The 12935-nt window shown below is 42.6% G+C and overlaps 3 protein-coding genes and 1 non-coding gene across 5 annotated transcripts; 2 read left to right on the plus strand and 2 right to left on the minus strand.

Moving 5' to 3' along the window:
* The first annotated feature begins 233 nt into the window (after positions 1 to 233).
* On the plus strand, positions 234 to 4303 carry LOC143333890 (zona pellucida sperm-binding protein 4-like). Its single transcript, XM_076752265.1, has 14 exons — positions 234 to 237; positions 397 to 482; positions 705 to 837; positions 972 to 1096; positions 1727 to 1847; positions 2114 to 2248; positions 2357 to 2529; positions 2709 to 2776; positions 2896 to 3029; positions 3125 to 3308; positions 3409 to 3553; positions 3636 to 3705; positions 3786 to 3920; positions 4008 to 4303. Exons 1-14 carry the CDS (start codon positions 234 to 236, stop codon positions 4157 to 4159), a joined length of 1665 nt encoding a protein of 554 aa, XP_076608380.1. The 3' UTR covers positions 4160 to 4303.
* Positions 4304 to 4310: 7 nt separating this feature from the next.
* Positions 4311 to 6022, minus strand: rrp7a (ribosomal RNA processing 7 homolog A). Its single transcript, XM_076751748.1, has 7 exons — positions 5946 to 6022; positions 5605 to 5747; positions 5393 to 5518; positions 5160 to 5283; positions 4886 to 4983; positions 4591 to 4798; positions 4311 to 4495 (listed from the first exon to the last, which is right to left on the minus strand). Exons 1-7 carry the CDS (start codon positions 6007 to 6009, stop codon positions 4410 to 4412), a joined length of 849 nt encoding a protein of 282 aa, XP_076607863.1. The 5' UTR covers positions 6010 to 6022; the 3' UTR covers positions 4311 to 4409.
* Positions 6023 to 6539: 517 nt separating this feature from the next.
* poldip3 (polymerase (DNA-directed), delta interacting protein 3) lies at positions 6540 to 11893 on the minus strand. 2 transcript variants are annotated; one of them, XR_013078291.1, is made up of 11 exons: positions 11799 to 11893; positions 10892 to 10992; positions 10311 to 10747; positions 10136 to 10180; positions 9936 to 10013; positions 9581 to 9802; positions 8854 to 8931; positions 8604 to 8733; positions 8243 to 8309; positions 7061 to 7822; positions 6540 to 7014 (listed from the first exon to the last, which is right to left on the minus strand). XR_013078291.1 is itself a non-coding variant. In XM_076751740.1 (10 exons), the coding sequence occupies exons 1-10, from the start codon at positions 11864 to 11866 to the stop codon at positions 7606 to 7608; spliced, it is 1443 nt and encodes a 480-aa protein (XP_076607855.1). In that variant the 5' UTR covers positions 11867 to 11893; the 3' UTR covers positions 6540 to 7605. The 2 variants fall into 2 exon arrangements, 1 of the variants encoding a protein (XP_076607855.1); XM_076751740.1 differs by having other exon boundaries at positions 6540 to 7822.
* A 491-nt stretch (positions 11894 to 12384) lies between these two features.
* On the plus strand, positions 12385 to 12538 carry LOC143334756 (U12 minor spliceosomal RNA). Its single transcript, XR_013078359.1, has one exon. It is a non-coding gene; the product is annotated as a U12 minor spliceosomal RNA (small nuclear RNA).
* Positions 12539 to 12935: the final 397 nt, after the last annotated feature.

The following is a 12935-nucleotide window of genomic DNA, read 5'->3' on the forward strand; positions in this document are numbered from 1 at the left end:
TGAAACCATCTAATTCCTGATTCAAATCAAATTATATCATGATTAAAGTAAATGAAAGTCTGCCTACGTGGAATTTGTCCTGCATTCAGATGCCAATCGGCTCATCAAACCAGATTACTTGAGGAAAGCATGACTTTTAATGGTGATCATAGATGTACCAGGACAATCCACCGAAACCCAGACAGGATGCAGCACTGGATAAAGGTTTAAGAAACTGCTTATGTAATAATTAGATGGGTACAAGCATTGCCATAGGGAAAGAGTTGGCAAGGCCTTTGAGTTACGCAATGATTTCATTTAATGGCTCCCTGAGGACACGTCGGGCCATGCATGACATGTATTATTTAAACAATGACCTTTTTATTAATTACCAGCTTATTCCGTCCTACTTTTCAGATCATCTTCAATCCGGCAGCTCTGGAGGCGCACAGGTAGACAACAGTGACAAGATCTGCGACATCATTTCAACTTTGTTACCACAGGTACGACCATAAGCACGTGCGCACATGTAGTGAATCTCTGGCGCTCAGGTAGAGACCGCAGCAAGCCTCAAACTAATTAACGCTAATTAACAGAAGTCACGTGACCGCACGTCAGAAAGATATATTTCTGGGGGCCAAAACATTAGCCAAAACAAATTAGAGATGAATTATCACAGTTCAAAACTTCGTGTGGTTTCTTTCATGTTCGCCTGCGTGGCTCAGCACTGGTGGTGTTTGTCAGCCGTCCAGGTGAAGACAACACCTGAGCAGCTCGCTCTGCCGAGGGTCACCTGCTCTGCCGGGAGGATAAGAGCTGTTTTTGGACCGCTCGTCAAGAGTAATATACGTGTTAAAGGTAAGATCGAGTTCTTTGTTGCATCACTAGGCCTATATGTCCAACAGATAAGAAAGGTTGAGAAACTTTCGAAGTAGGATCTCAGCATTTGCATTGACTTCACTACAGCTGTGTGTGCTTTGTTGTTCCCTTAGACACGACAGGGGCCATAACCCCAGTGCCTCACTCTGAAGGGTCCTGTGGAGTGAGACTGATCACAGAGAAAAACCAGAGCCTTTTGTTCCTCAGCAGATATGACAGTTGCTACGCACAGATTGAGGTAAAATAAGGGGCTGTGTCAGAAGTTAGTGTGCTGATCATTATATTTCTTCTTATTCAAAAACAAAGGCCCTCCCCAGTGTTCACTATGTTACCTTTGGCCCCTGCCCTTGACTTCAGAGAAATGTTGCAGCACCTTGCCCACAATATCTTTAAGTGATACAACATCACTGATGGGTACAGTTCTGTTTGACATTAGATAAAAGTGCAGTTGCAGTGGAATTAGCAATTGCCAAAATTATGGAAAATATTAATATGATGTAATGTTTACAGAATATTCCAGCCATACGTTTTTTTTTTTAACCTGTGTGTGTGTGTGTGTGTGTGTGTGTGTGTGTGTGTGTGTGTGTGTGTGTGTGTGTGTAAAATGCATATGGGGTGATAGAATATACTGTATCGTTACCATTATTTATACAGTTTCAAACCATATTCCCTTGATGGAAATGGAAATATAAATGTGTCCTGAAAGTTTGCAAACTCAATACGCAAATGTTTTTTTGATTTACTGTGTATAGAGAAGTCCACAGAAGAGAAAATAGACATGCACTGTGTGTTTGTGTGTGTGCATATCAATGCAAAATAATGCGTATGTCCTCTAAACATCCACACTGTGATGACCTTTGATCCCCAGGGCAGCAAAGTGGTCATCCCTCTGCAGGTACAGCTGACAGGAGAGGATCGATGGTTCAGGGTAAATATCAGCTGTCCCCTGATAAAGAGATACAGCGAGAGGACTCGACTTGTTCCAACATGTGAGTGGAGATGGCAGATGAGCCCGAACAAGTTCATTGACACAGTAATGTTGTCTGTATCTGAAGTCAGTGCCCATTTTTCATCAGTTTATCAAAACTTCAACTGGAAAATTTTCCTTTGGAGCCTGGTTGAGAGTTTTTAAAAATTTCTTTCCACAGAAGTCATGCTTTGGGGTGATATTACCTCTCATTTATAATACAGAGAGGCTTTTAGCACAGCACAATTTACTGTGTCAGTTCAGGACACTAACATGCCTCTTCTCCAGCTTTGCCTGGAAACTGTGACATTGAAAGAGCTCTTCGAGTGGACTGTGGCCACAAAAGCATTTCTAGTGATGCCTGCTTCAAACTGGGCTGCTGCTACGACGCTCATGATTTAAAATGCTATTACAGACTCAATGGTAAGATTGGCATTTGTCTTGTGAACACACTGCATGCCGTACATGGATGTGATTTTGTGCTGAGGAATATTATGCCTACATTTTCCTGTGTGTCGGCACTCCCTCCAGCCTGCTCTCTGGATGGACACTTTGTGTTCTCAGTAAAGGCCACAGACACGGACCCGCCCATCGATCCCAGCAGTCTGATAGTGAAGGCTCAGCCACAGTGTTTCCCTGTGGTCATCACCCCAGACTCAGCCATCTTCAAGATTGGGATCATGGACTGTGGTGCAAAGATGAAAGTAATCCAAAATCACTTTCTTCTACAAACTTAATTCTGGCATGAAAATCACTCACAGTCTTTAAACAAATCTTATCTAAGAGCTCTGACTCACTGAACTGTTGCTCTTGCAGATAGCTTGAATATCAGTAGTTTCTATGTGGTTCTGAATCCTTTAATCCTTTATTCTCCTTCTTTTAGGTAGATGGAGATGTGATGATCTATGAGGTGGAAGTGGCGGAGTTGCATAGCAAAAAATCTAAATTTAGGTGATTTTCTTTATTTTCTTTTTTTTCTCCACGTCCTCTGCACACTAAAGCTACAAATTTATCTCACAATGAAAGTATTCTAGCGGTGACACAAGTACTAACATGGATGCTGGTTTTAGTCTCCAGGTCCAGTGTGAATATGAGGCGTCGGATTTAAAGCGTGCAGCAGACTTGCGGTCCTTGTACACAGTGACCAACCCCCCACCTGTGGTTGCCCTGGGGACCATCAGAGTGCAGATGAGAATAGCCAAAGGTAAGAAAAGTGAGTGTGTGAGTTTTGCATCGCATCAAGTTCTTCATCAAAAACAAAACCTGACTAAATGTATTTGTGAATAACTGTTCCTCTAGATGCATCTTTCACATCCTTCTTTCCTGAGGACCAGCTTCCTCTCACATTGCCCTTGCGTAAAGCTGCATATGTGGAGATCTCCATCGCCCAGCCGTCCCCAGACCCTACACTTTCCCTGCGGGTATGGGATTGCTTTGCATACCCTGCATCTAGACACTCAGTGTGGACGCTTCTCTATGACGGGTAAGGTGGAAACAATTACACCAGCGACCTGATCTGAGGTCTAAAAATGATGTGCAGAAGTTGCTGAGCAGCTGACAATGTCTTTCTCGTCCATGCATAGATGTCCCAACCCTTTGGATAACATGAGAAGCTCTGTCCCTGTGGACAACCAGGGCAAGACCGCCTCCCCTTCCCAAGCCAGGAGGTTTGATGTCAAGACCTTTGCCTTCTTGGACCCTAATACAGGCCATCCAACTGTGGAGGAAGTAAGGTCATCCCATCCATGCATTTCAGGAATGTAAAAGTGTGTATCTTGGCAGACACGGCTGTGTGTAATCTCTTACTTAGATATACTTCTACTGCTGGGTGGAAATCTGCACAAATGATGTTGACTGTGCGCAGCGCTGTGCCATCATTTGTGAGTATTTTACAGTATGTTTCACCTTCGACACTGTATGTGATGTGCATACGTAGTGTCGTTAAACTCTCCTCCCACAGCATCAGAGGGAGGGAGACAGAAAAGAGAGGCAACGTCTCAGTCAGACCAGGTCCAGCTGGTCTCTGTAGGACCACTGCTGATGGGACAGAACAACACCGATGTGCAGGACAATCTGTGCGTGAAACACAACACAAGTAAGTCCTGTTCAGCATGAAACTATAGGCACCTTGTGATGGAACAGTGGCAGTATTTGACTTCAATGTTATTCCTCTGTTCCTCAGCATTTCAGGTGACCCTGTATATGCTGTCTGGTGTTGGTGCTGCCCTGCTCTTGATCCTGCTGTTCACTGCATGGACGAGCATCAGGAAGTGGCGGAAGCCAGAAGCACAGGAAGCTTGTGATGCACAAATTGACAGTGAACAACCTCAATAAAACCTTCTGTAGTGTGCATTCAGACTTGTTTTTGTACATTGTAACTTACATTAGAATTGGTTATTAGGGCCCTGCTGTCATCATTTAATCGTACATGTTAAATGTTATTCAGCACTTGAGGTGCTGTAAGTCAATAATTGTAAAAGGTCAATCAGAATAATAGTTTATTGACAAAAAATGCTCTGTTTTTTAATGTAGTTAACACACACAAAAGCAGTGGGATGAGCAAAGGAAAATTGGGGTAGTTGACTCAGTAAGGTCTGAACTTTCTCTGTGCCCTCAGCAGAGCTATTCTCTGTTTGTCCTCCTCGAACTTTTTCCTTAGTTCAGCAATATCTGGAAACAAAGAACAACAAATATAAAGTCAACTATACGTCAGCAAATATTAAATTCTAGCCTGCAGAGGACGAAAAATTAAACTGCCAACTTACGTTCTTTCTGTGTGTTTCTGTGCTGCCAGGTGTAGAAGTTCATGAGTTCCTTCCTCTTCTTCTTCCTCATCTCTTTCTGTAGAGCCCTCTTGTTGGCCGCCTCACTGTGGGGGCGGGCCTTGGCGCCCTTGGGTCCTCTTGTGACTTTCACCCAGCCCTCTTCATCTTCTTGTTGCTGCTCAGCCTCCTTCCTCTGCCGCTCAGCTTCCTGTGACAAAGAAAAGAAACCCAAGTTGAGGGAACACAGACCAGACGGATGGGTTGATGCTGGAGGAAGCAGAACTGGAATTCTCACCTCTTCTTTCCGCTTGTCGTAGTCCTCCATAAAGGAGTCGACTATTTCTTGCAGTTTGTCTGGCTGGATAAAAGACTCTGTGTACGTCTGAATCCATTCTGGCATGAAAAAGTGGAACATGAAGGTGTCATGAGACTGATTTTAAATGTCTCTGATTGACAAGGACCGGGCCCACAATAAAATCTCAATAGATGATTTAAAAGAGTAAATTCAAAGTAACACAAAACAAGAAAATATGAACCCTTGCATTAATGAAACGGGATGCATCACTCACTCTGCACTCCTGTCCTCACTGGACGCTCCTCTGTGCAGACCACCAAAGGCACATTATGTGGGTGTGTTTTAGCTGCTGTTATACTGGAGGAGTTTTGGAACACAATGTAGCCCACTTTGAAACCCTGGAAGGAACAGACAGACACACGAGAGGTACAATGATGACCCGAAATGTACTGCACATGACAATTACAGTGAATGTTTCCTCATGGTGTCACTGCAGGAAGAACTCACCTGTTTCTGAACTGGTTTAAAGAACTTGGACAGCTTGGGTCCATGTTCGTGAGAGGAACCCGGTTGGTCTCTGAGCTCCACGGACTGAATACTGCCGAACTGCGAGAACAATTCTTTGACAACACCCTGAAACACACACATTAATCTCATGATTAACAAACGATCTCGGCCACACAGTTCCAGTCATCGACTAATAGCTCCATAAACCGTACCTCTGAGCAGTACGGAGGGATGTTGAGCACAAACAAAGTCCGGTCCAGAGGTCTGTGTGAGCTCTTCTCTGCTCGTACTTTGTGCTCTTTCACATACAGCTTGTGCTGCGCGACGCTTTCGGAACTAAACTGTAAGGACAGCACTGCGAACAGAGACAGGAACAAACAGACAAACCTGAAGTGAACGCAGCACTCAGTAACGATCCAGTATCTGTAATCACCACGCGAACCCTGCCCACCACCCAAACCGTGAAAAACCACGAGACAAAGTTGTGTCCGCAGGTAAATCGGTATGCTAGCGAAAAGCGGACACAAATATGATTTATTTTGTCAATTAGTACCTGTAAACCCTCCAGGAATAGTACATGACTGGTTACTAGCATGTTTCCTCTTGGACGGCGCCATTTTTGGTGTGACCTTTCACACCGGAAGTACAACTAAAGCCAAGTACAGGATTTTTTTATTTATTTATTTTTCTAAATATATATAACCATAATCCAAATAATGACATTCAAACGATGATATACATGAAATGTAATTAAAGAGATTAAATGTGTGCTATAATTATGTTGTGGATAATAGCATAGTTTGTTTTTTTCCCCTTTATGAATTTCCAATTGGTTACAAACGCAACACTCGTCTCAGAATCTGTGCGTGTTATTCTTAGTTTATCCTACATAAACAGTACTATGTTACCATTTTTAGCACAGCCATAAATAGATTGCACCGAAAAAAGTGGGGGGAAAAATGGGCCAGTAATATTTTCACTTCAGGCAGTTTAGTTTAATTTCAAACACAACAGCTGTAGAGCTTCAAAATACTTTGAAATGATTTTTGGCTGTTAAGTTTTAGTTGTAAATCTGTGATACATGGAATGACAAATGAAAGCATCCCCATCGTATGATCGAGGGGAAAGAAGAGTCTCACACAACATCTACAAAGCTAAATATTTAATGGCAACATTTCACAGACACGTCTGAACTCTCTAGTCTCATCTCCACTGACATACCAAGAAAGCAACAGAAAGTAATTTACAGTCCTTGAAAATGAATCAAGTGTAATGTATACTAGAAAGAATTAAACACGTACTGCTTCAAAACTGGACAACCGTGTGAAATCGGTCACAGAGCACACAAGAGTCTGGATGCCACAAAGATGGTTAAAAACAAGCAAATTATCAACATGACTGACTGAAAACTAGTTTAGTGAAATCAGCGTGGTATTTTAGTTTCTGTCCGTCCCTGATTTACGCACACAAGTGTTTTCAGTAATTTCGGCTAGGAAGACCTCTTCTCAGGTTGAAGTTAGGCAGGGTTGTGGTGAGAATTTGCTGAGGACAACTTCACTGTGCTGCCTAACTGGACAGATATTTTATCTACTGCACTGTGTTTGTTCTATATTCCCTTTCATCTCTATGGTCTGTAAGCCTGGAAAATCCAAAGTGAGGTACAGACACTGAAACTGAACACACCTGTGTGGATGAACAGGACATTAAACATAATGCACTTCTCAGAAATGACAATGTTGCTTGGTGTCGGTCAATTGAACTTTTTTTTAGTTTTTCTTCTTTTTTTTTTTTTTTGGACATGGGCGTAGGTAGAATTAAACTGGAGCATTAAAAAAAAACTCAACATATCCAATGGGTTGGCATCGAATTGACCAAAAAGTTTAAAAAAAAAAAAAAAAAAAAACTTCCTACACACCCAGTTTGATTTGGCATCCCCCACCACATTGGATAAAACAACAAATCACATCACACTTCCTTCCCCTGGTCCATCTCAGCAACAAACAGGTGACATTCGGATACCACAAAACCGAAAACAAGATGTTGCTTGTCCATGAATTTCAAGTTCAGAGAAGTCATGTATATCAAATGTGTAAAAATCAGCTTCATATGAGAGAATGCGCGCTGCCTGCTGTCAAGGCAAAAACACAGTTTGTATGTGAACACTGAGAATGCAGTTATATGTTTATGAACAGTGTATTCACACTAGACATGAGCTATATCTTGATGCGAAAGGCAGTGGCCTGTGAGCTGGGGGGCTCGGTGGTGGAGGCCGACTGCGCGGTGGACTTGAACAGAGCTTTGAGGATGGTCTGAGGGTCCACTTCTGGAGTGGGCTGAGAGGAGGCTCGCTGCCCAGAGGGGCGAGCCAAGGAGGAAGGCAGACCGTCTTTTTTTGTTCCGCTGCCTGTGCCTGGAGTGTCACTGAGCCTCCTGTACGAGTCAAGGAGAGACGGGGATGTCAAACAAAATCATTGTCGTACATTTCTTAGTCTCTAATGGACTGTGCCAGCCAATCTTATTGTGAGTGGTCAGTTAGAAACACTGTATCCATAGCTTGAACTGAATAATCCAATCTCCATATGTGTCATCTGGGTAACTGCTTCCATGACAAATCCTGGCTGGACCGTCATTGCTTGAGTATTTGCTGGTGATTACTTACAAATTTAGTAGACATAATGTCACAATTCTTTATACTTAGCGAAAGAAATGAATTTGCATGAATTTCAGTCACTCTGGTTAGGGGCAAATTACAGCTGATATGAAATATGCGAAATAAAGCTTGTGCATGTAAACACAGTCAACTGAGGATTAAACTGAAATGAAGGAATGAAGCCTCACGGGGTTACTTACAATAGAATGGGCTGATCAGAAGTGATGACATTTCCCTGAATGTGAAGGTTACACTTCATGGGTTGCCCTGTAGGTGGAAAGAAGAAAGAAAGAAAAAAAAAAAAAATACAGATGTTACACAAAAACACCCAAACTCAGTCAGTTAATCAGTCTAGCTAATGGTGGTCTCAGTGATGCTGACTACATCTGACTTGGCTAACCTTCAACAAAAACACTTTGGTTTAACAGAGACATGCAATGATGTCCTGAACCAGCAAACTAGTCATCAGTCCTGTAGTCATTGACCTGCATGCAAAACAAGAGCCAGAGCCCAAAACCCAGAGCACCATCTGATGTGTGCGTCCTTGCCACTGGCACTCACCGTCCAGGCAGCGGTTGTTGTACTTCCTGTATGCGCTCACGGCATCCTCTTTACGTACAAACACCACTTCAGCCACGCCCACCTTCACCAGTCGTGCTCGCTTCAAGGCTCCACACACACAGAACAGTTCCTGTGGACAAAGAGACGGGCAGTACAAACACACACTGAGTGAGTCACCAGAGCACCACCCAGCACATCATTGAACAGCAAATGTGACAAAAGTTAGTGCCAATCAGAGTGATTTACTCACAACTATGTCTTCCTCAGTGACTCGGGGATGCAGGTTGTTCACTGTTATTTTTGTCCCCTCCAAAGGACTGAAAGCAGGCTACAAAGAATGTGACACCACATGATCAAGCAGAGGCAATGAAAATGTAATCATTTACAGCTATTGTAGTCATGCCACCATCAACTGATTAACTCACAAAAACAATCTGGGGCTTCATTACAAACATAATCCACAGCAAGAAGTGTGTTTCTGCTGTGAAACACTTCAGGGACTGTGTAGGAAAGCCATGTATGTATGAACAGTTGTCAGTTTACCTGTGTTAAATAGCAAATTTGATTGCTGGGAAAAACACCAAATACTGACAGGAGATCAGCAACTGGATTAGCTAGTTTACTGTAACAAAGTGAGGAGGAGGGAAGCAGCACGAGGAGAGGATTAAATTCCTTGAGTGGATTACAATGTCAATTATTTCAAAAACATTTGGAAACATATTTGTCTTTGATTTTAGAAGTTACTTAAGCACTTACTTGACAAATTGTTTGCAACAGCTAATTTCATTGCTTCAAAAATTATCATCATCTGGGAGACTGCTCTGTGCAGGAAAAAGTAAGCATTTCTAATCAACTGACTTGCTAAAATATCAAACCAAGATTAACTTACTGGGTTCTCTCAATTGGCTCAATTACAGTACGCAACGCAGTTGGGAGGGAGGTCATACTGAGCTACAGACGCAAGCAGGAATGTTTACCTGAGGAGGAGTAGGAGCTGTTGTGCTAGTTGCTGTTGCACTTTGCTGCAAAGTCCTGGAGACTGGTTGCAAAGCTGCAGCGGAGGACCTGGCAGCAGCCATGCTGGTGTTGGGCCGGGTGGGAGCCACCGGGACAGGAGGACACGGGGCAGTGTACGCATCATTTTTAACCACCTTGGTGATTGGGGCTGACATGGAGAATGTGGAGCCCAGTGTACCAGACTGTGTGGATTTATGGATGGAAAGTTAATATGAGAAACAGACACTGGATTTTACAATGATTCAAATAGGTGTTTTGAGTCTGTGTTCACTCAGACGGTATGTAAGGTCAAGTCAGCTGTGAAGCAGCTCTTACCCGTGATTGTAGCATACTATTAGTTGTAGTGATCTTTATTTGTTTACTGGAGATGCCATCATGCTCATTTGAGACAGGCTGTGGGAGACAAAATACTTTACTTACAATCTTATCCATTAAAACACCGTGCTCTCTTTCAGAGGAACATTTATGTCAACAAAAAATTTACTCAATTTGTAATATGGAAGAGGAGAAACTACCTGTGGAGCTGCTCGTATTCCACCCGACATCCCTACTGGACGCTGCTGTAAAAAGATAACATTACAGATTAGAATACAATTGGCATGTCAATGTGCTTTTATATTTCAACAAGCATGCGTACAAGCAGGCTGTGTCACTGCTCTGCTCCAGACAAAGATACTTATTAATCCTCACCTGGATGGTCTTTGTTATTTTTAGGGGTGGTGCAGTAGCAGACTGTGTCTGTGTTCCTCCAATGCTCCTCTTGAGGCTCAGTCTATCACGAGCATCCATCATCCTCTTATTATTGCTCAGCTGCGGTGCTGCACTGCCCCTCACACTCAGTCCTTGTACATTAGGGGCAAACTGCCTTGCGTTCACACCAGCAAGATTGTTGCTGGTGTGAATCTGTATTTGTGGCACAAGCGTCTGGCTCTGTAGTTGGTGTGTTATCGCTGTCATTTGCATGGTCTGTGCGGGGACACCAAACTGACTCTGCCCCTGTTTGCGAGAGTTGATCATCTGACGAGCATCCTGCACTCCACCTGATGTCCCTCCCCCTCCCCTGCCACGAATTTTGAAGCGAGCATCTTTCTGACCCAGTTTTTCTCTGGCATCTTTCACTTGAAACCCTGGGGGGAGACAGGAAGAAGATTGAGGGTGAAATTAGTGATAATCCCCAAATCACAACACTCTGTGATCAGTTTGTTTTTGCTCATTATGAGCCATTAGTCATCTAATAATTTTATTGGTCCAGGCAATAATGTGGCCCCTACCTGCTCCTCCTCCAAGCCGCTGCCTGACATCATTGACACCAATCTTTTGTCGGGCATCAAAACTCTTACCAACTCCTCCTGCACCCCGTCCAAACATGGGCCTGAGAGAAAGAAAAAAGCACAAGGTTTCTTTAGATTTCTCAGTGTTACTCTCACACTCATTGGGATTCTGTAAACAGTGCTCCATTCCACATTTGTTAATTACCAAAAACGTGGAATTTTTATTTCCACAATAATGCTTAACAATAGCAAAACTGATGTAATTTAATCTTACGAATTATTTCTAGAAATATTGTTTTTTTTACACAGTAAAGAGGGAACGCATTCAATGGCTGACGTACTTAGCTCGGTATGAGAAAACAATTTCTGCTATAATTAACGTTAATTTAATTCAGGATGGACAACAAATGAAGTTTTAAACTTAAATTTGGACAAGACACCACCATGTTCTAACCCAGTGCTCCCAGCATCGACATTTGTTCCATACGTGTTAACGTAAGATAGCAAAAACCTGCTTAGCTGCCAACATAAATATTAGCTCGCTAACTAGCTAAACCTAGCAAGAGAAGTTACAAACACAAGCAACTTGGTCGCATCTTATCATTTTTCTGCTTAATTTCGACTACCAAATACTAGTTTGGTTACAACACGGCTTCTGATGACTAATTAAATCGTATTTCCCAAATTTGGCGATGAATGGCTTCATCGGTAAAGGCCTACAGCTAATGTCAGCTAGCCTACCAGTTACGATGTACTCGCTGCTGGCTGTAATGGGCTAGCGTTAGCTTACGGTAGCCAACTAGCTACAACAGCTCTCAAATGTCGCTATGCTTTTAGAAATGTTATCGTCAGTCGCCATGTCCGTAATAAGCAAAAATATCCGTCAGTGCACTGATAATTTTAATACCGTTTAGCTGGTGTCTTGAGGTTAATCCCGCGCCGTCGTATCACTTCATCCAAAGAGACGTCTGCCATTTTCTCACACTGCCTCACAGCGCGTGCGTGCGTGAGTAGTTTTAGTAAGGACTACGGAAGCTGATTTGGGCCAGACCGCAAATTGGCTACTATGAATTGAGCATGTAGTTCATCCTTTTAATGTAATATTTGTTGTTCATGTCTTTCAAAATCAAGAATGATTATCAATGTATGGTTGAAACAGACACACTACATTAGAAAACAATGCAACTTCTATTGTCAAGCAAATAAAAACTCTGCGATCGATTACTCTTGACAAATTAAAATGAATGGGATACATCGGTACCCATGAGCCTTTGCGCCAAATTCTCGCAAAAAATCTTATGGTCTTGCGCAGCACACGTAAAGTGCCATCGTTAATACGATGTTTCAGATGGGATTCTCATCAAATTTTATTTCACATACACCCGGTTGTTGGTCAAAACTAAAATAAGCTCTACAAGTAACGCATAAACTGGCACCCTAATAGAGTATCCCCGGACACTGGTGATATCAGGGTCTTCGGCACTTGATTCATTATGCCTTAAACTGATGAGTAAGGAAAATAACGACGCGGGGTGACGCCCGCGCCCTCGTTCAACTTACGAGATGAATTTTTGAAAGGGTATAGGTCTGCCGGCAAAGGTGATTCGCCTACTTCGCGAGATGCCTCGCTGGACCAGGACCTACCCCGACCCCTGACAATGTCTAATTCAAACTAACCATATTGGCCTCTATAGTGGTCTGTTCCTATTACCAAAATAATAATCTACATTTTGTCATTAAAAGAGAAGGCGCTCTACCAAAACCTATTAGTGTTACACACACAATCACTTTCTTCACTGTTGCAGAGTGCACACCAGTTTAAAACAAGTCATTTACGTAACAGTTTCATTTACAAAAACTGTTGCATCAGTGAAGTGCTCCTTGAAAAAATACCACTTGATAGCGTTGTCACTTATGCTATATTTAAAAACAAATGTTTGATACCGATTTTACTGAATATTATGCCATTGGTTTTGTGCCGAGGGCTCAAACAACAACAAGAAAAAAAAAAAAAAAAAAAAAAAAAAAACTTGTAGTCGCGGTG

Source organism: Chaetodon auriga, chromosome 16, assembly GCF_051107435.1.
Source record: "Chaetodon auriga isolate fChaAug3 chromosome 16, fChaAug3.hap1, whole genome shotgun sequence".
Lineage (NCBI taxonomy): Eukaryota > Metazoa > Chordata > Actinopteri > Chaetodontiformes > Chaetodontidae > Chaetodon > Chaetodon auriga.